The sequence below is a fragment of the Myxine glutinosa genome, chromosome 2, assembly GCF_964187855.1.
Source record: "Myxine glutinosa chromosome 2, kmMyxGlut1.1, whole genome shotgun sequence".
Classification (NCBI taxonomy): Eukaryota; Metazoa; Chordata; class Myxini; order Myxiniformes; family Myxinidae; genus Myxine; species Myxine glutinosa.
This window is the reverse complement of record NC_136262.1, coordinates 1,027,965-1,054,922: the sequence shown is the minus strand read 5'-3', so window position 1 is coordinate 1,054,922 and position 26,958 is coordinate 1,027,965. Positions and strand designations below refer to the sequence as shown.

At 48.1% G+C, this 26,958-nt stretch overlaps 1 protein-coding gene and 1 long non-coding RNA gene across 6 annotated transcripts in view; one reads left to right on the top strand and one right to left on the bottom strand.

The window, feature by feature from the left end:
- The window catches only part of LOC137422104 (uncharacterized), a 235,562-nt gene that overhangs the window by 83,374 nt on the left and 125,230 nt on the right, over positions 1–26,958 (top strand). For all 5 annotated transcript variants that reach the window (XM_078772898.1, XM_078772899.1, XM_068108855.2 and 2 more), the window contains one exon: positions 14,869–15,003. In XM_078772898.1, coding sequence (XP_078629024.1) covers positions 14,869–15,003 — 135 coding nt within the window. The remainder of the gene's footprint in view (positions 1–14,868; positions 15,004–26,958) is intronic.
- On the bottom strand, positions 6,101–6,482 carry LOC144890863 (uncharacterized). The gene is made up of 2 exons (XR_013622539.1): positions 6,429–6,482; positions 6,101–6,259 (listed from the first exon to the last, which is right to left on the bottom strand). It is a non-coding gene; the product is annotated as an uncharacterized LOC144890863 (long non-coding RNA).

Here is a 26,958-nt window from a genome sequence, read left to right as displayed (position 1 = left end):
GGCTTAACTTTTGTGTGTACAATGGGGATACGTTCTTGAGATCTGTGAACCCCAAACACAGAATCCCTCAACTTTTCAGTTGGGGCTTAACTTTTGTGTGTGTGTATGTGTGAGTGAGTCATAATAATATACAAACCCTCACCCAACCCCATCCCTAACCCAACCCCATCCCTAACCCAACCCCATCCCTAACCCAAACCCATCCCTAACCCAACCCCTTCCCTAACCCAACCCATCCCAACCCCATCCCTAACCCAACCCCATCCCTAACCCATCCCTAACCCAACCCCATCCCTAACCCAACCCCATCCCTAACCCAACCCCATCCCTAACCCAACCCCATCCCTAACCCAACCCAACCCCATCCCTAACCCAACCCAACCCCATCCCTAACCCAACCCAACCCCATCCCTAACCCAACCCCATCCCTAACCCAACCCATCCCTAACCCAACCCCATCCTTAACCCAACCCATCCCTAACCCTCACATTCAAAATCCCAACCCTAACCCAACCCCATCCCTAACCATCACATTCAAAATCCCCCCTAACCCAACCCCATCGCTAACCCTCACATTCAAAATCCCACCCTAACCCTAACATAAGGTTTTTTTTCTTCTTTTTTAAAATACGTATTTCTTTTTTTTTTTCCTCTTCTGCCAATTCTGTCTTTCAAGGCTTTCAAGTTTGAAGAAGTAGAAATGGGAAGAAAGAATTTTCCAGCATTTTCTTCCTCAAACTTTCTCAATATTGCTTAAATCAAGCGTCATTAAACAAAGAACATTGTTCATTGCTTTAGAATCCAAAGAGTCTCCAAGATGGACCCCACAGGTAGTCTCCAAAATAAAACCAACTTTCCAAGTTCCCAAGGTATAACCACATTCCTGTTGAGCCTCCAAGATAGGTATCACATTCCGAGTCATCAAAAACAAAACCCCCATTCCGAGTCTCCAAAAATATAACCATCTTTCCAAGTCTCCAAGGTAGAACCACAATTTTCAGAAATATTGGGGGTTTCCGTCATAAGTCTCACATAGTATAACTGCGGACCATCAGGGAAAACTTCCCTTTCCCAATTTTTTAGGGTTTCTATGATGTCTCACATAGTATAACTGCGGACCATCAGGGAAAACTTCCCTTTCCCAATTTTTTGGGCTTCTGTGATGTGTCTCACATAGTATAACTGTGGACCATCAGGGAGAACTCTCCTTGCCCAATTTTTTAGGGTTTCTATGATGTGTCTCACATAGTATAACTGCGGACCATCAGGGAGAACTCTCCTTGCCCAATTTTTTAGGGTTTCTGTGATTTTTGGGAGATCTCGCGAGATCTTGGAGACGGCGGCAGGGATTTTCGAAGCTCCACACGGTCTCCACGTTTTTCGAAGTTAAGTCTGTTCACAATTGTATTTTGTCGAAACTGTATTTATCTTTCGGTGTGTGAAGTTATTGTGTGCAACTTTGGTTGTTTCTCGGTGTTTATCTTTCATAAATTGATCGTCTGTTTGCCGTGTCGCGAGCAAGGCCTTGTACAGTGTGCACTGTACAACCTTGAGGCTTTGTTTTTCTCTCAGTGGTCCGTCGTTTGTGATCCAATAACTTTCGTTCTCTGTATTCCCAGTCTTTTCACCCATAGCCTACTTCCTTGTGTAAATCTCAACTCAAAAAAAAAAAAAAAAAAAATTCCCTTCTCTGTTTTCATTCGTTTATTCATTCTTATTCGTTCGTTCGTTCTTCGACCACGTGTTTCTCCCCCATTTCCCCAGATAGTTTTCACTCATTAACCTTCAATGTTTACACTTTCCCCTCAAGTTATGTATTCCGTCATATTTTATAACACCTTTTTCTTCTTCTTCTTTAAAAGGCTGCTTTCGACTTGCTCACCAAATCAATTCATCCCAAAAAAAATATCCATCTCCTATAGTGCCTTTGTTCTACATTCCCTAAACTCTCCTGCACTCCATCCTCCATCCAGCGTCCTTAAACGTATTTTTAACTCGAAGGTCACAAGAAACTCATTTTGCAATAAATGTTCGTTTCCCATAAATCGTACACTTTCAAAAATCCAATCTCACCCCTCCCCTCCAAATCTTCCCCATAACCCCTCCCCTCCAAATCTTCCCCATCACCCCTCCCCTCCAAATCTTCCCCATCACCCATCCCTTTCAAATCTCCCCCCTTGCCCCCTCCCTCCTAAACTACCCCCTCACCCCTCCCCGCCAAGACGCCCCCTCGCCCCTCCCCTCCTAGAATCCTGCCTCACCCCTCCCCTCCAAATCTCCCCCATATCCCATCCCTTTCAAATCCCTCCCCTTGTCCCTTCCCTCCCAAACTCCCCCCTCACCCCTCCCCTTCAAATCTCCCCACCCTCATTGCTTCTCAATTTCCCCCCGCTCACTCCCCCTCCTCAAAGCGTCCTCCCCGCTTCTTCCCCCTTCAAACTCTCACCTCCATCTCCCCCAACCTTCTGCCTCGCTCTTCCCCCTCCTCAAATAACACCTCATTGTGGCTCACCCAATCACCATCAAACCTTTTGTCCGCCCCATCCTTCCCTTTCTCCGAGCTATTCTGAAATCTCTGACACACCTTCAACAGCTCTCCCTACCTCTTCCACCTCTTCCACATCTTACCCTACCCCTCCTCCCCCCTGTTCTGTATCTGATGCTCCCCCTTCCTCTTCATTAACGGTATGGACCTCAAACATCCGGGGCCTTCGTTCAAACTTAACCGATCTCTCCATACAGGTTGCTTCTGTCAAACCAGACGTGATCTGCTTAACAGAAACTTTCCTCCTTTATAATGTCTCTGATTCCATAGTATCTCTCCCGGGCTACTCCCTCCTCCGGTATGATAGACCTGAGCCTCGTCCTGGAGGCGGGGTTGCTATCTTTATCAAAAACTCTCTTCCTCACTCGCCCTGCACTGCACTCTCTCCACCTCACCCCCAGGAATACCTCTGGCTACGGCTTCCCCTTCGCTCCCACCTCTTGTTCATATGTGTGTTGTACCGTCCACCAAACAGTGATGACTCCATCTACATCTCGCTGTCTGATGATATGGACCAACTTCTATCTACTCATCCCAACTCTCTCTTCCTCATATGTGGTGATTTCAACTGTCATCATGCCAGTTGGCTGGGTGTGGGTACCTCTCTCACCAGCCATGGCTCCTCAGCAAAGGACTTCTGCGACTCACTGGGACTGACACAATCTGTCAATTTCCCGACCCGGATCTCAGTCAACGGAACATCTTCTCTTCTGGACTTGGTTATGACTAACTTCCCTGAAAATGTCTGCTGCTCTTCTTCTGCTCCGATCGGAACATCTGATCATGTCCTTGTTAAAGTGGACATCTCTCTGACCATCCTCAGGGAGCCTGCTCAGCGTCGACGAGTCTGGCATTTCACTCAGGCCAACTGGCACGGTCTTCAAGCAGCCATCAATCATCTGGACTGGTCTCCCATCTCTACCACCTCTGACATCAACTCATCCTGGGAATTCTTCCAAAGTAAATTGCTCTCTCTCATGCACAGATTTATCCCATCTCGTCTTCAGTTGTCATACCCTTCCTCCCGTCCATGGTACACGGAATCTTGTGGTGAGGCTGTTGCCCAGAAACAACTTGCCTTCGTCTCCTGGAAAGCAAATCCAACGGAAGGAAATCTCATTTCCTTTCACAAAGCCCGAAACAAGTGTGTGTCCACCCTCAGGAGAGCCAGGAAACAATATCTCTCCGTTCTCAAGACCGAACTCTCTTATCTGTCTCCCTCTTCCAAATCCTGGTGGCGTCTGGTCAAATCCGTTTCTGGTGTTTGTTCCCCCTCCATCCCCTCCCTTACCTCAAACGGCTACACAGCTGACTCCGCACGTGAAAAAGCTGAATGCCTCAACTCTGTGTTTGCCTCTAAATCTTGTGTCCCAAACCCATCCCTCTCTGTACCCACCATACCCAGTCGTACCCTGCTGCTCCTGGACTCCGTGTCCTTTCCTCCTGACAAGGTGGAAAAGTTTCTGTCAACCCTCGACTCTGATTCTGCAACTGGACCCGACGGCATCAGCCCACGGGTCCTAAAATCCTGCTCTGCTGCTCTATCTCACCCTCTCTCTGTTCTCTTCACCCTCTCTTTTGCTCAAGGTCAACTGCCATCTGCTTGGAAATCAGCCAACATCACCGCTTTGCACAAAAAAGGTGCAAAAACAGATCCTAGCAACTACAGACCAATCAGCCTTCTCCCAATTATCAGCAAAGTCATGGAATCCATCATTGCTTCTGATATGAAATCTTTCCTCTTCTCCAATGGCTTGATCTCTGATCATCAATTTGGTTTCAGACCAGGTCACTCTACTCTGGACATGCTGCTTCTGCTGTCTCAACAATGGATGGAGGTCCTCAATGCCAAACAGGAAATTAGAGCTGTCTCCCTCGACATATCACGTGCCTTCGACACGGTCTGGCACCCCGCTCTGCTCACCAAACTCTCCTCCTTTGGTATCCATGGAAATCTCCACGCATGGCTGGCGGACTTCCTCTCTAGTCGTCGTCAACGTGTGGCCCTGAATGGGTTTCTCTCATCTCCTCTTCCTGTTCAGGCTGGAGTTCCCCAAGGCAGTGTTCTGGGCCCCGTGCTTTTTCTGGTCTTCATCAATGATCTCTCTGACTCTCTCGAAAATCCTCTCTATCTCTTTGCTGATGACTCCACTCTCTGCCGCTCCATTCCTCTTCCCTCAGATCGGCAGTCTGCTGCCTCCTCACTCTCTGAAGACCTGGACAAAATCACAGACTGGTCAAACAAGTGGAACATGTCTTTCAATCCTGACAAATCTCACACTCTCACTATGTCTCTCCGAAAAGATCGACTGGACAACCCTCCCATCTACTTTCTCAACAATCCTCTCCAAGAAGTTCTGTCGCTCAAGATTTTGGGTCTCACTATCTGCCATGATCTTTCTTGGGAAAACCACATTTCCAAGCTGGCCTCCAAAGCCAGTCGCCGACTGGGCATCCTCCGTCGTGCGAAGTCCTTCCTCGGCACACCTGAGCTCCTCACCACATACAAGGCTTTCATCCGCAGCTCAATGGAATACTGTTCTCCCCTATGGGCCGGTGCTCCTGCCTCACACCTAGCTCGGCTTCACGCTGTTGAAACCAAAGCTTTCAGAATTATTGGAATCTCCCGCGATGAAGCTATCTCTGAGGGCCTTTCACTCACTCACCGCAGGCAGGTAGGTGGTCTTTCTGTCTTCTACCGACTCCTCTCCGGCCTTGCACCCCCAGCTCTCTCTGTGCTCTGTCCCCCAAATATTCCTACAGGTCGCACAAGATCTGCCAGCAACCCTCTGATGGTTAAACTGCCGAAATCTCGGCTCTCCGCTCACCTTCACTCTTTCATTCCTCTTTTCTCCCGCCTCTGGAACAAACTCCCTCACTCCCTTCAATCCCACTCCTCCCTCCAGGTCTTTAAAACAGCTGTTCACCACCATCTCTTATCTTCCCCCATCCAAAACCTTGATCTTTTCTACCCCCGCTAATTCACCCCAGATCCACCTTGTTTGAAATTCCAACTTCTTTCCTGGAAGTCCTGGCAGCGTCCATATGTTTTATACCTCTCCCACTGCCCCCTTCCCACGCCCCCCCCCCCAAAGCCCTCGCCCTCTCTCAGATCTCTCGATGTCTCCATGTCTCTCGGTCCCTGCTCTCAAATGTTGTGTTTGTGTCCTTCCCCCTCTCTCCCCATCTTGTCTACCGCTCCCTATGTTATATGTTTTATGTGTCGGTTTGTCTTTCTGTGTGATTAATGTTCGCTCTTTCACGAGCCTCGATATTGTATACAACAACAACAACAACAACAACAACAACAACAACAACAACAACAACAACAACAACAACAACAACAACAACAACAACAACAAAAAAAAAAAAAAAAAAAGTCTCACATAGTATAACTGCGGACCATCAGGGAGAACTCTCCTTTCCCAATTTTCAGAAATTTGTGGGTCTCCAATGTATGACCTGTATTCTGGCTCATCAAGGTAGAACTTGTTCAGTTGGTTTTGTTTTGATAACTCACAATAAGTATCATCATGGTAGAACTCTTTTTCAGGATTTTGTGGATCTCCAAGGTATAACTCTTTGGCTGGGTCATCAAGGTAGAACTCGTTCTGTGGGTCTTGGTTGTTCAAAATGTCTTCAAACCAAAAAAAAAACTTCATCCCAAGTTGTGTTAAAAGCAGAATTTTCATTTCGTATCTCAGATACAATTTCCTGTGAAAGAAAATAACAATGTATTAATTTAATACAATATTTTTATTTGTATAAATCAAGCTCTATGAATATTAAAATAAACTTTGTTAACTCTTACACGAGTCTCATCTTAAAAAAAAATAAAAAAAAAAGTAAATAAATAATTAAATAAATATATAAATAAACTTACCTCCATTGATAAGAGGTTCGAGTCCAGTTCATCAATCTGAAGGTTGAGTTCTACACAGGTTGTAGGACTCCAAGGAATAGCAAAGTTATCCCATTCCATTTCGGCATAGTAGTCCATTCTCAAGTGAAGCAGAAAGCGTGTTTGAAAAAGCCTGTGTGGTCGGTGCCTTTTATAAGAAGGACTGGGTGTGTCATTTCCTGTGGAAATTCCCTGGGCATGTTTTAACTGGAAATGATGTGATGAAAATTCCCTGAAAATGATGTAATGGCTTAACTGAAAATGATACAATGGCAGAGTTTATAAAGGGGGTGAGGCTTAGCAAAAATGGGCGGGGCCTAGTAAAAAAATGGGCGCGGCTTAACAAAAAAGTGGGCGGAGCTTAACAAAAAGTGGGCAGAGCCGACCAAAAAGTGTGTGGCACTGGAGGCGGTCAAACAAGAACATTGAGGGAGGTTTATCATTTTATCTTAACTCAGTTAAAATATCTTAATAAAGAACCAAACTCAAACATCTTTTTTGTTAATGTATTAGATGGTGATGGTAGTGGTAAAATAATTAAATTATTTCCCACACATAAACAAATATTTGTAGGGTCATTGTGTGGTCTACTCGGGATCATTGATATTAAGAGAGTGAGAGGGAGCAAATATTCGGAGAATCATTGTTTGAGTGGTCTAATGAACAACATTGAGAATAAGAGTATGTCAAAAGGGTAAAAGGTTTGTAAAGAAAGGGTGGGAGAAATAGAGGTGTTATGGGGAAATGAGGGTGAGAGAAAAATTAACATGTAAGTCAATGGGAAAATGAGGGTGGTCCAGGAACAACATTATTACCCTACTCGTATGCATTTAATTACATTGCTGCACCCACGATTAATCACACAACCATATGTTTAATTACATTGCTGCACTCACGTTTAATCACACAACCGTATGTATAATTACATTGCTGCACCCACGATTAATCACACAACCATATGTATAATTACATTGCTGCACGCACGATTATTCACACAAACGTATGTATAATTACATTGCTGCATACACGATTAATCACACAACCGTATGTATAATTACATTGCTGCACCCACGATTAATCACACAACCATATGTATAATTACATTGCTGCACGCACGATTATTCACACAAACGTATGTATAATTACATTGCTGCATGCACGATTAATCACACAACCGTATGTATCATTACATTGCTGCACCCACGATTAATCACACAACCGTATGTATAATTACATTGCTGCACCCATGATTAATCACACAACTGTATGTATAATTACACTGCTGCATGCACGATTAATCACACAACCGTATGTATCATTACATTGCTGCACCCACGATTAATTATTCGGCTGTATGTTTGTCAGTACAACCTTCAAATCTCCCTCCTCACCCCTCACCCCTCCCCTTCAAAACCCTCCTCACCCCTCCACTTCAGAACTCCACCTCACTCCTCCCCTTCAAATCTCTCCTCACCCCTTCCATTCAAAACTCCCCCCTCACACTCCCCTTCAAACTCCCCCCTCACTCCTCCCCTTAAAAACTCCCTCCTCACTCCTCCCCTTCAAAACTCCCTCCTCACTTCTCCCCTTCAAATCTCCCCCCTCACCCCTCCCCTTCAAATCTCCCTCCTCACCCCTCCCCTTCAAATCTCCCTCCTCACTCCTCCCCTTCAAATATCCCCCATCACCACTCTTCTTCAAATCTCCCTCAACTTCAAAACTCCCCCATCACCACTGTTCTTTAAATCTATCCTCTCACCCCTCTTCCTTAAAGTTGCCTCTTAACTCATCCATAAAGCTGCATCCTACCCGCCTCCTCTCTCTTCCAACTCATCTCTCCACATCCGCCATTCTTCTACTTCGCTCTGCCTCCTCAAACTCACCCTCACTTCTACTTCCTCAAACTACTCCTCACTTCTACTTCCTCAAACTACACCTCACTTCTACTCCCTCAAACTACTCCTTACTGTGCCTCATCCCATCGCCATCTAGCCTTTTGAACTCCTCATCCTTCCCTTTCTCCTAGCTCTTCTGCAATTTCCGACACAGTCAACAGCTCTCCCTACCTCGCCCTCTCCTCCCTCATATTATCCTACCTCTCCCCTCCCCTGTACTGCAGCTGATGCTCCCCCTCCCTCTTCCTTAACAGTATGAACCACAAACATCCGATGCCTTCTCTCAAACCTGATTGATTTCTCCATTCAGGTTGCTTCAGACAAACCAGACTTGATCTGCTTAACAGAAACTTTCCTCCTTCAAGATGTGTTTGATTCCTTAATATCTCTCCCTGGTTATTCCCTCCTCCAGTATGATGGACCTGAGCCTGGTCCTGGTGGTGGAGTTTCACTGAACAGAAAAACACTATTTCTCACTCTACATGTACTGCTCTCACACTGCCCAAACCCCAGGAGTACCTCTGGCTACGGCTTCCTCTCTGCTCCCACCTTTTGTTCATATGTGTTCTGTTCTGTCCTCCAAACAGTGATGACTCCATTTACAACTCGCTGTCTGACAACATGGACCAACTTCTATCCACTCATCCCATCTCTCTCTTCCTCATTTGTGGCGACTTCAGCTGTCATCATGCCAGCTAGCTGGGTGTGGGTTCCTCTCTCACCAGCCAGGGCACCTCAGTAAAGGACTTCTGCGATTCATTGGGACTGACACAATCTGTCAATTTCCCGACCCGGATCTCAGTCAACGAAGTATCTTCCTTCGGAATTCTTCCAAAGTAAATTGCTCTCTCTCATGCACAGATTTATCCCATCTCATCTTCAGTTGTCTTACCCTTCCTCCCATCCATGGTACACTGAATCTTATGGTGAGACAGTTGCCCTGAAACAACTTGCCTTCTCCTCATGGAAGGCAAATCCAACTGAAGGCAATCTCAGTTCCTTCCACAAAGCTCGGAACAAGTGTGTGTCTACCCTCAGAAGTGCCAGGAAACAATATCTCTCTACTCTCAAGACTGAATTCTCAAACCTGTCTCCTTCCTCCAAATCCTGGTGGCGTCTGGTCAAATCCGTTTCTGGTGTTTGTTCCTCCTCCATCCCCTCCCTTACCTCAAATGACTACAATGCTGACATCGCATGTGAAAAAGCTGAATTCCTCAACTCTGTGTTGGCCTCAAAATCTTGTGTCCCAAACCCATCTGTCTGGACCCACCTTACCCAGTCGTACGCAGCTGCTCTTGGACTCTGTGTCCTTCTCTCCTGACAAGGTGGAGAAGTTTCTGTCAATCCTCGACTCTGATTCTGCAACTGGACCAGATGGCATCAGCCCACGGGTCCTAAAATCCTGCTCTGCCGTTCTATCTCGCCCTCTCTCTGTTCTCTTCACCCTCTCTTTTGCTCAAGGTCATCTACCATCACCTTGGAAATCAGCCAGCATCACCGCTTTACACAAAAAATGTGCAAAAACAGATCCTTGCAACAACAGACCAATCAACCTGCTCCCAATAATCAGCAAGGTCATGGAATCCATCATTGCTTCTGATATTAAATCCTTACTCTTCTCCAATGGCTTGATCTCTGATCATCAATTTGGTTTCAGACCAAGTCATACTCTGGACATGCTGCTTCTGCTGTCTCAACAATGGATGGAGGTCCTCAATGCCAAACAGGAAATCAGAGCTGTCTCCTTTGACATGCAGTCGTAGCCAATAATATTGGCACCTTTGCACTTTTTAAAAATAATGCACCATTTCTTCCAGAAAATTGCTGAAATTAAAAAATGTTTTGGTATCCACAAATGTATTTCTTTGGTTTGTTGTGGAACAAAACAAAAAAAGCTGAAAAAAACGACCAAACTCTTATTCCACACAGAAATCCTAAAATGGCCCGGACAATGTTATTGCCACCTTTTATTAGTTGTTAGAAATAATTAGATTTCAAACAGGTGATTCTCCATCAATTTGGAATTGAACTCACCTGTAGTGAGTTGCAGGTGCCTGAAATATAAAATATATCACTCATTCACCCAGTTTGAATATAGAAAAGGAGTCGGTCTGCTGTTTTGTGTGACTGTGTGCACCGCAATGAGCATGGAGAAAAGAAAGAAATCCAGAGAATTTGGAAATATACTGAACTGTGAACTGTGAGGAATTGAATTGTGAGGAAGTCAGACACAAGATTGTAACCTCTGTTAACAACCTCTGTCCGGATTCAAACCCGGTGTAGATGCGATCTGCCTCAGAGATTGGAATCTGATGATACGCGCTGCGGAGATCTAAAGTACTATCTACCGAGTACTGTGCCACCTGGCGAACCAGAGAATCCAATCCCGGGAGTGGGTAGGCGTCCAATTGCGTAAACCGATTAATCGTCTGCGAATAGTGGATTACCATGCGTTTGCGGTGAGTTTCGGTCTGAACCACCAAAACTTGGGCTCTCCAAGGCGATCGACTAGGTTCGATTATGCCCTCCTTTAATAGCCGCTCAGTCTCCTCAGCAATGAATTGCGTGTCAGCCCATGAATAGCATCGCAATTTAACGGCAACCGGTGTACATTCAGGAGTCACATTGGGAAACAGCGACAATGGTTCAATTTCCATCCCTGCCAGAACACACACAGCAAGAGTATCATCACCACCAAATTCCATTTCCAAACGCCCATGCCGACGGAGAAAATCGTGTGCTAGCAACACTTCTGCACATAACGCTGGTAAGACCATTAAGTGCACATCCGGAAACTTTCGGCCATTAATCACAAGCTTCAGCCGGCATTCCCCTCGAGTGCGTAGCCATAGCCCTTGGGAAGCCATAAAAATTTGGCGTGTTGACCCGAGAATCGGCCAGCTATGCTTCTGAACGAGTCGTAAATCGACATAGCTATCATTAGAACCCGTGTCGATTAAGGCTTTTGCGTTCTGCCCCTCAATCATAATTGGAATAACAGCGTTGGACAGTCCAGGTGGCCCGGTAGTCGTCGAGTCATCCAGAGGGGGCGCACGAGCCACGCACGTGGACCCAACGCCAGCCAGCGTCGATCGTGAAGCTGAAAGTGCCCCAGTCGATGAAAGGATCCCAGTCAAGGGCGTTCGAGACGCCAAGCTTGCGCGGGGTGATGATCCCAGTCAAGGGCGTTCGAGCCGAGCGAGGCGCCGATTATCTCGTCGGCGAGGTGATCCTAGTCAAGGTCGCGTGAGCTGCACGGGGTCTGCGCAGGGAGGTGATCCCAATCAAGGCCGTGCGGGGCGCCGATTGTCTCTCGGGTGGAGAGAGAATCACAGACAAAGTCGAGCGAGTTCGCTGGCCCCGTGACGAGCGACAAACCTTTGCAAAATATCCTTTCTGAGAGCACGAGTGACACGTCGCTTCTCTGGCCAGACAAACTGACCTTAAATGATTCCGGTTCCCGCAGAAAAAGCACTTAGCGTTACTTCCGGCTGATGGAGCGGCGGCAGCAGCGGCGGCTGTCACACTTGGGCCGGGATCCTCGAGAGTGTCCGTTGTCCCCGATTCCGGCGGAGGTGCAGCATCCATTTGCTCCGCGATAGTAGCTCTCTCTGGTCGTGTCGCGCCGGTTAAACCCGCAGTGACGTACGGACGATCGTACGCTTCCGATTGTGCCTGTGCTTCTTGGTACACGAGCAATAATTTATGAGCTTTTTCCAGCATCAGATCCGTTTCTTCAAGCAATCTCTGTCATATTATAGGAGAGTGAAGCCCCGAAACAAATGCGTCTCTCATCAAATCGTCACATACTTGTTCATGTGTCCGTGCTTCTGTCGTACAGTTCTTCGTTAATCCTTGAAGTTCCTGGATGAAGTGGTCGATGGTCTCCGATGGGTCTTGTCGCCGAGACGCGAGCAGGTATCGAGTATAGACCACTCTCCGAGTCGTGATGTAGATCCGTCGTAATTCTGCCTCAGCGGCGGCGTACGTGCCGCACTGGGATATGTACGTGAAAACTATATGAGACATGTGGGAGTTCAGCACCGCGAGCCTGGTTTGCATCCGTGAGACCCTCCTGGGCTCCCAGGTAGCTTGTCAGCAGACTTAGCCAATGCTTGAGCTGGGCAGACGCGTCCGGTGCCTGTGGATCCGCTCCAAAGATCGGGACTTGCATCAGCTTATGAGTCCTGGCGTTCCCGTTCAAGACAAGAGAGGATTCAGAATTAATTGTAAAAACCAGAGTTACAACATTGTCTCAGATTGTGAGTTTAATTCTGAATCGATCTCCAGCAATATCTGTGAGAAAACCAACAAGCAACATATCAATATTCAGCATTCATAGGAATCAGTAATGGATTTGCAACTAGCACAAGCAAGCATGGAACAAAGGAATGAACTAGCACAAGCAAGCATGGAACAAAGGAATGAGACGCACCATATAAGTATGCACAACATTACACACGATAAATGTCACAGGAATGATCGTAGCGCTATCTGTCTGAGTTCTTATAACTGCTGCGCAGTGGACAGAAGCCACACAACACCTGGGTTCAAACTTAGGCACAATTTCACTACAAGAACGAATCATAATAAATTCCCAAGATCAAGGACACTACACCATTGGATTTAAAAAGGTTGGCGGGACTGAGCCGGATGGACAAGTGTAGATTCTGCAAGGCAGAAACAGGAAGTACGAGTCACCTGCTCTCGGGATGCAAAAAACTATGATCAGAACAACTTTACACACAACGGCACAACAAAGTATGCAAAGTGATTCATTGGCAAATCTGCAAAAATGTGAACATCCCAGTACCAGAAAATTAATGGAAACACAAACCAAGGGCAATCATTGAAAATGAGGACGTCGCGCTCACATACGACCTGATGATTCCATTGAACGCGAACATAGAAAACAAAGCATTGCGTCCAGCCGTTGTATTCGGGAACAAAAAGGAAAAGACAGCGTTGATGATCGAGCGATTTTGGCCTAAACAACAGAGAAATCAAGAAAATGACCAAATACCAGGACCTCAAAAATAAGTTCAAGAGATCTTGGAAGCTGAAGAGCATCGAAATTGTACCAGTGATAATTGCAGCAACAGGAATGATGAAGAAGAACATCACTGAGATTCCCCGTCTCCATACTCCCCACGGGGACCCCAGCCACCGCCCCGCTACTCCCACACTCCCCCATACCTCTACCACCAGCACCCGGAATCCCCCATGGTCCATCGGAGCTATGCCTGCCCACAAAGCCCCGTCTCAATCCAACAGATCCAGTGTCATCAATGGCTCGCATGCATTCACCCCTCCGCCCCCACTCACAATCCCTCCCGTCCTCCCCCAAACCTCCACCTCCGGCATCTGGCATCTCCCACGGTTCACCTGAGCCACGTCTGTTTACGAAGAGCAGTCTTGATTTATACCCATTATGAGCAGCCTTTCGTGAGCATTCACTCTCATCCTTCCCCTTCCTCTCACAATCCCTCCTATCCACCTCCACACCTTCGCCCCTGGCATCTGGAGTTTCCCGTGGTTTATCGGAGCCATGTCTATTCACAAAGCCCCACCTCAATCTATCACACCTGGTGTGAGCAGTGCTTCCCGTACATTAATTTTTTCGACTCAACTCAAAATCCTTCCCCTTCTCAACACCGATCCCTTCCCCCTCTTCATTGAGGACCCCTCCCCTCCGGAGTCTCCCAGATATCCTGCGCAAGGGTTCGGTACATACGCGATCCACACAGCAGTGTACCTCGTTTCTCCTTTTGATGTCCGCCTTCAGGGAAGAGGCTCCAGCATCACGTGAGGTCCCGGCGAACGTGCTGGCAGTTCGGCCTTGCTGTGTGGATTCAAATAGCAACGGACCACATTCGTCTTTCTCTCGATGTCCGCTTTTCCCTCAATGTTTGCCACAATGGCGTAGGCTCCAAGACCACCTGAGGGCCTGGCCGTGGTGCCGGTAACTCGGTTCGCCTTGCAACGTCGTTCATAGGCTGCAAGCCAAGGCCGATTCATAGGCCGGAGACCGATTTTTGCTCCACGATCCGTCTCGGGCTCACACTCCACAACTCGTCCTCGTGCATCCCCTCTCATCTGTCGCCACCGAACCCCACAGATATCCTTCAGCAGTTGTGTGTAGGGGAACCGGCGAGAGAGCTGGTGAAGTAAGCTGCTCATGTCTCGACGTGTGTGTGTGTGTGTGTGTGTGTGTGTGTGTGTGTGTGTGTGTGTGTGTGTGTGTGTGTGTGTGTGTGTGTGTGTGTGTGTGTGTGTGTGTGTGTGTGTGTGTGTGTGTGTGTGTGTGTGTGTGTGTGTGTGTGTGTGTGTGTGTGTTTTATATGATATGAGGCTTCGAATAACACACGGAGTCCCCGTACGACAGAAATGGGGTACACAGTAAGGCATATTAATTATCCTGACTTTTGGTGGGCTATATTTGTATGTGGTTTAATGAGAGGCAATAGATAAGTGTGTGGGATAGAGAATTGACTGTGGATGCTGATATGATATGGCATTGTGTGCAGCTCAGCCAGCTGGAACACCAGAGATCCTTAAGAAAAGTTTGCTGAGCTGCTCAGCACATGGAGGGGAAGAGCTCTTTCTTATTGGAAAGAATTTTTTACGAGGTCTCAAGGTTATCTTTCAAGAAAGCAACCCTGGTGAGTTGTATTGCTTTGTTTTGTATTGAGTTGTGACCCTGGTGAGTCACACAAGTCCAGTGCATATATTGTTGATGAACTTGTGTTGTCACCAGACAAAGAATGCACCTTACAATTTAACATTTAGTAAATGCTTTCTGTATGTGTTGGGGTCTTTGAAAAATGCAACTAGTCTTTGAAAGAATGTTACAAACAGGATATGCAATCTTTTTCACATGTACAGTCATGCCCCGTTTCACGCCATTTCGACCTACGTCAAATCCGACTTTACGCCACTCTTCTAGAGTAAATTTCAGTTCAGCAAACGTCATTATGTGTGACTTTACGTCACTCCTACGGACGTGAAAAAAATTAAACAATTTAAACAATTGGATGTTTTAACGTTTTAACGATCGTTGATCATTGTTTTAACGTTGATGTTTTAACGATCGAAACAATTTAAAATACAATAAAAAGCACATATAAAAAAAAAATGGACGTACAGTATAAGTATGCGTAGCTGCTGGTTCTCATTCAAAACAAAGGCGACGCTATATGCATTTTGTCCTGTGCTGCGGTCGCGTGCTTGCTTTGCCTTTCGATGGTATTTTTGTGATTATTCCTTTACTGTGTAAAGGTTCCTTTACTGTGTAAAACAACCAACGTAACGTGGCAACGGCAAAACATGATGATGCCAGCTCAGACGTACAGTATACGTAGTGTGTTCAAAAAGTATCCGACCTTTATTTTTCGTGCGTAAAAAAAAAGAAGCTAGGTAGGCGTTGTTTGGTGCACGTATGTAGGCGATCCTAATGCACACGCGTGAATTTTTTCCCACCTGCAGAAGCTGTCATTCGACGGCAGACCGCCGATGAGTGAGGACATGTAAGTGAGCGCCGTCGGATTTTCGTTTTTGACAAAATGACGGAAAAACTTGAACAACGCTACTGCATCAAATTTTGTGTTTTTTGGCCTCGGGGATGTTGGATGCTTCCATTGTGATGACTGCAACTTGGTTTCTGGGTCGTACCCATAAACCCAGGACTCATCGCCAGTGATCACTGTGTTGAGGAAGCTGGGATCGCTGTTCACAGTCTCCAGCATGTCCTGTGCGATCTCCAAACAGAGTTGCTTCTGCTCAATCGTTAGCAGCTTTGGTACAAACTTCGCTGAGATTCTCCTGAAGCCCAAATCCTCCTTCATAATGGAATGAACGGTGTTGAATCTTGCGGATCGTTTCCACTTGGGAATCGCCAAGCTTTACACAAGCTTTGATGCAGTAGCGTTGTTCAAGTTTTTCCGTCATTTTGTCAAAAACGAAAATCTGACGGCGCTCACTTACATGTCCTCACTCATCGGCGGTCTGCCGTCGAATGACAGCTTCTGCAGGTGGGAAAAAATTCACGCGTGTGCATTAGGATCGCCTACATACGTGCACCAATCAACACCTCCCTAGCTTCTTTTTTTTACGCACGAAAAATAAAGGTCGGATACTTTTTGAACACAGCAGTACGTTTGTATATATTGTTACGGTCCGCGGTTAAGGATGTTATGTTTGTCGAGCGGATGGCACCGCGACCTAACAGTTTCCCCGATTCACCCGAACGTTGGCCGTATCGCGCCACAGATATTCAATATGGAAAACTCTAAAGCGACCGAATGTAAAGAGGAAGAAGAAGACGTACAGAAGAGTAACGGGATTTATTATTTACACACACAAGCAAAAGGAGCAGTCACGGTTATGTACAGGGAACATTGAAAAAGCAGGTGACACAGTGAAAATTACTAGCTTATCCTATGCAGTCTTAATTTATTCCCAGGGACAAAACAAACAGAACAAACTCACGTACGCGAATGGGGAAATTGCAGGCAGGATTGGCTGGAAGGAGGTGTGTGGCTGGAGCTTGATCCCGCACGGGACGTCGGGCTGGACCTCGACGGCCGCTGATGCCACCGATCCTGTCGTGTGCGCGGGATCACAGGTCGGAGCTGGTTCGTGGAGCCGACGCGCTGGTGGGGGGTCTGGCGTGACGGGTTCTCTCCTCTCTCTTTCTTGGTCCAACCACTCTTTCTCTCTCTCTTGGTCCAACTCTTCCTCTTGGTTCAATCACTCCTCACCACCGACAACTCAACGCAACCACTGACCACTCAACGCAACCACTGACCACCACTGACGACCAACCCAGCTCTTTCCCAAAACCACACAACTCAGCTCTGCTCTTGTCATGGACCTTTTTGCAACTTCTTGCGCGCGCGCCTTTATAGCGCCTCCCGCGATTAAGCCGCCGGCTTTTAGGACACGCCCATCGGTGTGCTCACCTCGGCCCTGGTTGGTCGCGCGACCCTCTGGCTCCGCCCTTGATGACGACGGGCGGGCACGCCTTTCTTCCCCAACCCGAGCACATGTTCAATGGCGGCTTTGGGTCGAAAACAACCCACAGCTGTAACAAAGTGGCCAACTGCCCAGTGCAGTTGGCAATGGAGACTTGGAGGGGATGTAATTGGCAGATTGAGGCTTGGCCATGACGAAAGGGGAAATGGAGGTTTTTGGGAATGGGAATGAAGGGAATCTATCTATTTCACTTGGTGCAATGGAGTGTCATTTTAATGGAAGACAAGGCCTTACCCTGATACACATAATAAGGAAATAAACTACTGAACAAGGGTTTTATAGTGTCCTTCAATGTATGCTTTATGGAATTAACTACCGGGACGCCCTTTGACCTTTACACAACACTGGAGGCAGGAGGGGCCAGAATCAAGCAATGTTACACAACAATTTACCACAATACAACACAATAAAAAAATACAATCCTCATACCCGCAACACTGCACCCTCCTCCTCTTAGGCACGTCCCGGGCCTATAACTTTAATTTAGTGTGACACGTAGGTGTAGTTCCCTCTACTTTTAACCTGACCCTGAGTGCGACAGTTTTAAAACATAAATAAATATGTCCCGCTGCTCCATTGCACCCTGCCTAACAGACTCACGCCCACAGCTAACCGAATTGCGGAATGTCTTCAAACTATACACTGACGGTGGGGAGCATTATTTACAGTGACGCTACTTTATTTACAAAACGCAACCCAGGACCTGTGATTGTTCTTTCTGGGGGGGGAGACAGTCTGCTCTGCATCGACGCACCATGAAAGCACCCAAAACGCACCAATACTGCACAGTCATCACTGTTCAATGAATAAAAATAAACCAACAACCCCTAACCCTGCAGGTGGTCTCTTGCTCTTCGGCTCCCTCTGCTGGCTATTTGCTCTCTTCCAGATGTTGTCATTTTCTTTCATTTTCTTACTGGCGGCCTATTTGAACTGAAAATGAAATGCACCCAACGTGTCCATGTTTATTTTATTTATGGCCCACAGGGGGCCGACTACGTGTGGTTCACCTGTGGGGCATCGGTGCCCTGTGATCAAGGTCCGCCAGCAAGATTTCGGGCCTTCATGGCCAGTTCCAGCAGAGGGGCCATGCCCCAACCCATGGGGTCCATAAGTGGTGCTCGGCCACAGACATGTGGTCCATAATGTGGTGCATCGATGCAGACAGCTGGTTCTGGGAGTTCCGGGCGCACAATGGCGGACTCACGCACGCTCCCCTCGGCGCCCAGTGGCGCTCAGGTCCTCAAGTGGGAGACAAAGGGGGGAAGACAGATGAGCGAGGGGTAAGGTCACAAGGGTACACATCAATAAGGCAATGCAAGGCGAAATGCGTACGGAGAGCGAAGTGAGAAAAGCTCGTCCCTACCGTACGTCACCCCCCCCTTGTCACCTACTCTACCCTTGCCCTTACCCCATATTTACAAAATCTACACATTTACAAATTCGTCACTACTGTCACGTCTTCCCCATATTTCTTCTATACCAAATTCATCACCACAATCCCTCTCGCCAAAATTTGCCATCACCCAATTCGTCATCAATCCTCATAAGGAGGAAGAGATGGTACATCAAGCACAATGTCACACCCACGTCATGATGCGTCTCACAATCCAAACATTTGCATCAAAAATAATAAAACAACCTGGCATGGTGTGGAGGTACGTCATCTCAGGTGAGTGGATGCAGATGGTGTGAGGAGATCTTCATCCTAACTATTCTCTAAATGACTTTAACACACTTTACACTACCCGGGGTCTTTCCCTGCCAATCCATTGGCCATCTTACACTATGGGTTCTAAAAACCAATTCCCATTGACCAAACTGTGGTGCTTCATCAATTTGGGGTCTCACTCCCCCGATTCATCTCCCGGTGCCCTTGCACAATTTCTGGGCTGAGACGTGTAGCTCTCCCAGCAGGTCTACCCACCTGCACACCTCCACCACTGCAGTTGCCACCCGAGCTTACCTAGCTCCTCACCCTAACCTAACTAACTGGGGAAGGCCCCTCCTGGCTCTGTCACCCCACTCGGTGCCCTCTGGCACTGGGCTACCCGGGTCCGTCCTCCGGATCCTCGGGCCCCATCCACAACAACTCTACCGGCTCCCAGAGCCCACCTGCGGCCTCACCTGGCCGACATCCTCACAGTGGTGGAGTGCCCAAACCAACTACACACACTAACAGGCTACACGCCCAGCCATTTCCACAACACTAATGCACCCATCACTACACCTGTGCAACTACCCGCACCACAGATGCCAATATCCAACCACAATTTACCTATACCCTCTACCTAACACTTACACTACCCTCCCCGGGTATTCGTGATGGGGGTCCATCCTTCCCCCATTCACACCTCCGCACCATCCACCCCACTCCATAGTTTCCACCATACTCACTCCACGACCATCCATTCCAATACTCCATATATTCCACACTCCATGTTTTCCACACTCCCATTCTCCATACACCTGCAGTTGCACACCTATGCAATCATACCTGGTGCCACCTGCACCCTCCTTCCTTCCTGGACCATTTGGTCAGCACCATACACATCACCATCACTCACTCATTCATTGCTCCACACACCTGTTCAGTTGCACACCTGTGCAATCACACCTGTTCACCATACACACGGCATCATCTAATCTACCTGTTGCCCTGCTAACTTAGTGCTCCCCGTCTTCCCTTTAAACTAAGCACATACCACGTCATTATCATCCACACTACCCTCTCTGCGTCCCCACTACAGGTGTCATTGTCACTACCTAATCTTAACGTCACCTAAGGTCATATTCTAGGTCCCTACACATTATATCCTAACCCTCCCGGGCTAGTTTTCACTGCCATAAACCCCATAAGTCTAGTGCTCCTTTGCCCCCGCTGTGAGGGATGGTGGATTGGCCATCCCACCACATCGGGCATCTCCCACTACCAATTTGGCTCGTCCAAATTCCAACCAATCAAAAATTTTCCAATTACTGCCAATTCTATTCACTTTTCTAAATTTCGGATCAAAACCACTATCACTATTATCATCATCACAGTCCGCTATATCCTAGCCTCGGTGCGTCATGACATCATTAAACTCGGCTTCGCAAAGCCGAGCAATGAATTCGGGTGGTTTGGTCGCCTGCAGTTGGATCCGTCCGGCATTCACGACTCTGGGGAGGAGGCATGCTCGGGCCGAGGTTCCACGCATCATCGCGGCTCGGTACCTTGCGGTCCCGGGCCCGATGGCTGAGGCTCGCCCGGTCGGAACCCCGTCCCCACGAGGGGGCACCGTTCCGCTTCCTCCCACTCGCCCTTGAACTGGACCGGTCGCCTCGCCCGACAAGGCCCGGACTCGACCGTGCAGGGCGGGGCCAAGCCCGAATCGGCAACGACGCTTCGAAGAGAAGCTACGCAGCATCGATCCGCGCCGGGCCTCGCATCCAACAAAGCACACCGCGCCCCGAGTGCTCGCATCGGCTATCCGTCGCTCTAACCGCTAACCCGGTTACCGTCGATGCTTCACCTGCATGCTCACACGCATACGCTACCCCTTTCACCCTCACCGAGCTCGGTGCTACAACGCCGTCCGTACATTCCACCAACGCACTCCCTGTTACACACCACACCTCTCGCGCACACTCACCGTTCGCACACTCTTTTAACACACCTCGCGCACCGTCTTGCGCACTCTCCTTGGTACGTACTCCGTACCACTCACCATGGGCGTGCACTCTGGCATCCACCCACTAACGCGCTCACATGGGCTCTCCCACACCCGCGCCATGACCAACTCAGGTGTGCTTCCTCGCACACCCTCAACCATTCCAAGCGCGCATTCTCGCCCGCACTCGGTATCACACTCGTGCTTCGTAACACGCTCACCCCTTGACGCACACTTTTTTTCCACACGCGACCCTTCACCAACGCCCGGGTGCTTCCTCGATCCCAATCGCGCGACAATTCTGTTGTCGCCAAACATCCTCTTACAAAATCTCCCCGTACAATACACAGCACGACTCACCTGGGGGAGCCTTTTCTCCACGCGCATCTGCAAACTTCCATTTGGGTTAAGCACAGCATCGTGATGTGAGCAGGGACTTTGCACATTTTCCATTTCTCCCTGCAATTCCCGGGCTACCTCCGTCATCTCTTCAATTTTAATTCCCAGCACTGCTTTTTCTTTATCCACCTCAACGACCGCTGGCTTTAATAAAACACCCTCTTCTACCTCGGCGGTCGCCGGCTGCTCCAAACCCCGTGTCGTAATTTCTACCCCCGTCATTTTACCCGCGCTTTCCTCCGCTTCGCTAAACCAGCGCTTCTCGACCCGCGTTAACTCGTCGTGCACCCCTGGGACCCTTTCGCCCAACCTGCGGTCTCTATCCCTCTGCTCCCTTTCCTCCCTATCGGCCCTCATTCTGTTCGTTATTGCTTCAATTTTGTTTCCCAAGTCATTTTTGAATTGCTCCCTCATCTCGGCCATAAGGGCCTCCATTCCAGCCATAAATGATTGCATGTCTTCAACCGTTGGTACAGAGGGCGCGGCTCTCGCCGCCATGTGCGAGGCGCCATTTTGTGCCTCTTCCACCACGTGCGTGAGGACGCCATTTTGCGTGCCTGAAACCTCCTCAACCACATTGCCAATGTTCTCCTCTACTTCGTCCCTCTGATCCTGGGTTACTCCTAACCCCTCCTCTAGCTCACCCACCCGCATCCGATCGCCTTGACCAGCCATGGCGCGATTTCAAAATTCGGGTTTTTCTTTAAAAACAAACCAAATTTCGGCCGCTCCAAATTTTGACCAAAATTTTTTCTAGATATTTTAAAAATTTGGTTCGGGCCCCGAATCTCACTCCCAGACACCAATTGTTACGGTCCGCGGTTAAGGATGTTATGTTTGCCGAGCGGATGGCACCGCGACCTAACAGTTTCCCTGATTCACCCGATTCACCCGAACGTTGGCCGTATCGCGCCACAGATATTCAATATGGAAAACTCTAAAGCGACCGAATGTAAAGAGGAAGAAGAAGACGTACAGAAGAGTAACGGGATTTATTATTTACACACACAAGCAAAAGGAGCAGTCACGGTTATGTACAGGGAACATTGAAAAAGCAGGTGACACAGTGAAAATTACTAGCTTATCCTATGCAGTCTTAATTTATTCCCAGGGACAAAACAAACAGAACAAACTCACGTACACGAATGGGGAAATTGCAGGCAGGATTGGCTGGAAGGAGGTGTGTGGCTGGAGCTTGATCCCGCACGGGACGTCGGGCTGGACCTCGACGGCCGCTGATGCCACCGATCCTGTCGTGTGCGCGGGATCACGGGTCGGAGCTGCTTGGTGGAGCCGACGCGCTGGTGGGGGGTCTGGCGTGACGGGTTCTCTCCTCTCTCTTTCTTGGTCCAACCACTCTTTCTCTCTCTCTTGGTCCAACTCTTCCTCTTGGTTCAATCACTCCTCACCACCGACAACTCAACGCAACCACTGACCACTCAACGCAACCACTGACCACCACTGACGACCAACCCAGCTCTTTCCCAAAACCACACAACTCAGTTCTGCTCTTGTCATGGACCTTTTTGCAACTTCTTGCGCGCGCGCCTTTATAGCGCCTCCGGTGATTAAGCCGCCGGCTTTTAGGACACGCCCATCGGTGTGCTCACCTCGGCCCTGGTTGGTCGCGCGACCCTCTGGCTCCGCCCTTGATGACGACGGGCGGGCACGCCTTTCTTCCCCAACCCGAGCACATGTTCAATGGCGGCTTTGGGGCGAAAACAACCCACAGCTGTAACAAACTGGCCAACTGCCCAGTGCAGTTGGCAATGGAGACTTGGAGGGGATGTAATTGGCAGATTGAGGCTTGGCCATGACAACAGGGGAAATGGAGGTTTTTGGGAATGGGAATGAAGGGAATCTATCTATTTCACTTGGTGCAATGGAGTGTCATTTTAATGGAAGACAAGGCCTTACCCTGATACACATAATAAGGAAATAAACTATTGAACAAGGGTTTTATAGTGTCCTTCAATGTATGCTTTATGGAATTAACTACCGGGACGCCCTTTGACCTTTACACAACACTGGAGGCAGGAGGGGCCAGAATCAAGCAATGTTACACAACAATTTACCACAATACAACACAATAAAAAAATACAATCCTCATATCCGCATAGAACCCTGGTGTTGGGCTAGCGGCTAGGGTGCCGGCTTAGGATCCGAGGATCCTGGGTTCGAATCCCGGTCAATCGCTGAATTAACACCAGGGGGGTTGACTCAGCCTGTCATCCTTCCGAGGTCGGCTAATTGAGTACCAGTTCACTGGTAATTCCCTGTTTGTCGTTAAAGGCGGCAAAAAGGGTTGGCGTCAGGAAGGGCATCCGGCCGTAAAACATTGCTTCAAAAAGGGGACCGAAAAACAACAACAACCACGGTTCCCGAAAAAGGCCAACCCCCGCTTTGCGGGGAAAAATGGCCTCTAAAGGTGTTTTTTTTTTTTTTTTTTTTCCGCAACAATATATATATAGGCAGGACCCAGCACCTCCAATGACGGGGGCTCATAGTGCGAGAGGACTGGGGGGTGATAGTGGGAGATAGTGTCCGATGTAGAGGGATGGTAGCTCTACCATCCCTCACGTTGGGGCAAAGGAGCAGTAGATTTATGGGGTTTGGCAGTGTGGGATAGGATATTGTTAGGGATTTAGAAGGATGACAATAGGAGACCGAGATTTAAGTAGATACATTGATACAGGTAGAGGGGACGTAGTCAGATTAGAAGGATGTTAATGACTAGGGAAGTGCTTAGTATAAGGGAAGACAGGGAAAGCACAAGTATTAGAGGGAAGTAGTTAGTTAGATGATGCTGTGTGTGTGTAATTGTGGGTGCCTCTTGGGCTTAGTGAAATGAGGCATTGGTCGAGAATGGTTGTGTGTGTGAGAATCTGGTTATCCTTGAACTTGGTGAAATGAGGCAATGGTCTGGGATGACCGGAGAAAGTGTATGAGTGGTGTATTGAGGACATGTGTAATGGTGTTGAGTGATTGACTTGCATGGGGTGCAAGTGGATAAATGGAGAGAATACTTGGTGTGTGGGAATAAATGGTGTGTGGAGTGAGTAGTGTGGATTGAGTGGTGTGGAGTGCATGGTGCGAAGGAGTGGATGGGGGAGGATGGACCCCTTCACGAATACCCGGGGAGGGTGGTTTAAAGTTAGGTAGAGGGAGTAGGTAAATTGTTTGGAAATTGACATCTGTGGTGCAGGGAGTAGCAAGTTGTTGCTTTGAGGGGTGCACGAGTGAGTGGAATGGCTGGGCGTGTGGGTTTAATTAGTGAGTATGGTTAAATGGGCACTCCGCCACTGGTAGTCTGTCGGCCAGGTGAGGCCGCAGGTAGGCTCTGGGAGCCAGGTAGCATTCAGTGTAGAGTTCAGTTGGGCCCGAGGATCCTAAGAGAGGACCCGGGTAGCCCAATGCCAGAGAGGGCATCAGAGGGGTGAGAGAGCCAGGAGGGCCTTCCCCGAGTTAGGGTAGTTGAAGGAGCTAGGCAAGCTCGGGTGGCGACTTCAGTGGCGGAGGTGCGCAGGTAAGTAGGACCTGCTGGTAGAGCCACACGAACCAGCCCCGAAATTGTGCGAAGGCACAGATAGAAAAAAGGGGGGGAGTGAGACCCCAAATTTGGTCGGGCACCACAGGGTGGTTTAATGGGAATTGGTTTTTAGAACCACATAGTGTAAAGAGGCCAATTGATTGGCAGGGCAAGACCCCAGGTAGTTTAAAGAAGGATAGTTAGGATGAAATCTCTTCGCACCATCCACATCCACTCACCAAGGTGACAGGACTCCACACCAGGTTTTGCAGATGATTTGGAATGAAAGACACATCATGACGTGGGTGAGACATTGTGTTTATTCCATCTCTTCCTTCTTGGGAGGGATTGGAAACGAATTTGGCATAAAGGGGGATAGAAGAGACAAGACGGTAGAGACGGAATTTGTAAAGTGTAAATACGAGGAGGGGCAAGGGTATTGTAGGTTGACATTGGGGTTGACGAACGGCTAGGGACGAGCTTTCTCTGCTCGCTCTCCTGCGCCCCTCATGTTGCATTACCTTGTTTTGACGTGTACCCTTGCGCCCTCCCCCCGCTAACCTCTGCTTTGTCTTTCCTCCCCACCCATGGACCCATATCCTTTGTTGAGGGGAGTGTGCAGGAACCCTGAGCTGTGCGGCTGCACTTTTGTAGTAGATATACCAAGTAGATACCCTTGATGCATATCCTTGTAAAGAACCGATCGACCTGTGCATGTGCACATGTGCATGGATTTGCAAATCCTGTACGTCGTATATCGCACATGTGCACAACATACGTCGTCGTTTCTGCGTATATCGCATCGTCCAAAAATAAAGAAGCAAGCAACTTCGGCCGCTCGAGGAAAGACGGGGCACGCCTACGACTCGGAGGCGAGCGTCGATTCCCGGGGCGGCCGGGTTCACGGAACCCTGAGCTCGTTCGTTCGTCACAGACGACACGACACGACCACCGGTGAAACTGCTTGGACATGTTGGGTAAAGCACGCCGTGGTGAAGCGGGCCACGGAGCCACTCGGCACACAAGCCAGCTCACGGTCGACACGTCCGTGCCGGTCACCCCGTTCGAGGAGAAGACCCGACTGATAGAAAACAACGGAGGGACTCCCGACGGGGAGCGGCAAAGATTCAGGGCGAAGCCGCAGCCTCCTCCAGTTATTTACTCTAGTTTTACGAATTACGGTGTTTGTCTTCATTTTAAGGCATTTTTAAGACATTACGCCCGGTTTACGTCAAAAACCGAGTTACGTCACGGCTTATGGAACCAATTATTGACGTAGGCCGTGGTATTACTGTATATATATATATATATGTATATATATATATATGTATGTATGTATGTATATATATATGTATATATATATATATATATATATATACACACACATATATATATATACACACACACACACACACACACACACACACACACACAGACTTGGCATTTAATATGGAATATTTTTTTGTGGGGGTGAACTTACTTTTCAAGATGTCTTAGAACCAAAAGTTCATTGGAATTATGTTGAAATTATTCTAGATTTTGTTAATGTGACCTTTAAAAGAAACAAAAACCACATTTGACATTTCGAAACAAATAAATTGATCCTGGAAAGTGATGTAAACTGATATCGAACTCAATTCATGGACAGTACTGTGTTAAACTTCTGTACGTTTTCCAGAAGTGTCGCTTTATTTTGCACATTAGCCAAAAAAATTTTTAACAAAAACAAAAGTTAAATTATGACTGGGATTACGGACAGTAAAGTTACAGTTCAGTACTTCGCACGTACACGCACGTACACATTCAGGAGAGCACGTACATGCTGAGGCATGCTGTTCACGAGATTTGCCAAGGTTTGGACAGGAATCGCTTGCCGTGCAGTGACAATAGCCTGCTGCAATTCATGCACAGAGGTCGGCTGCTGGTCCAAGTGGTCGATTTGACGCGTTAATTCTGCCCACAAGTTCTCTATCGGATTCATATCCGGGGACATGGCAGGCCAC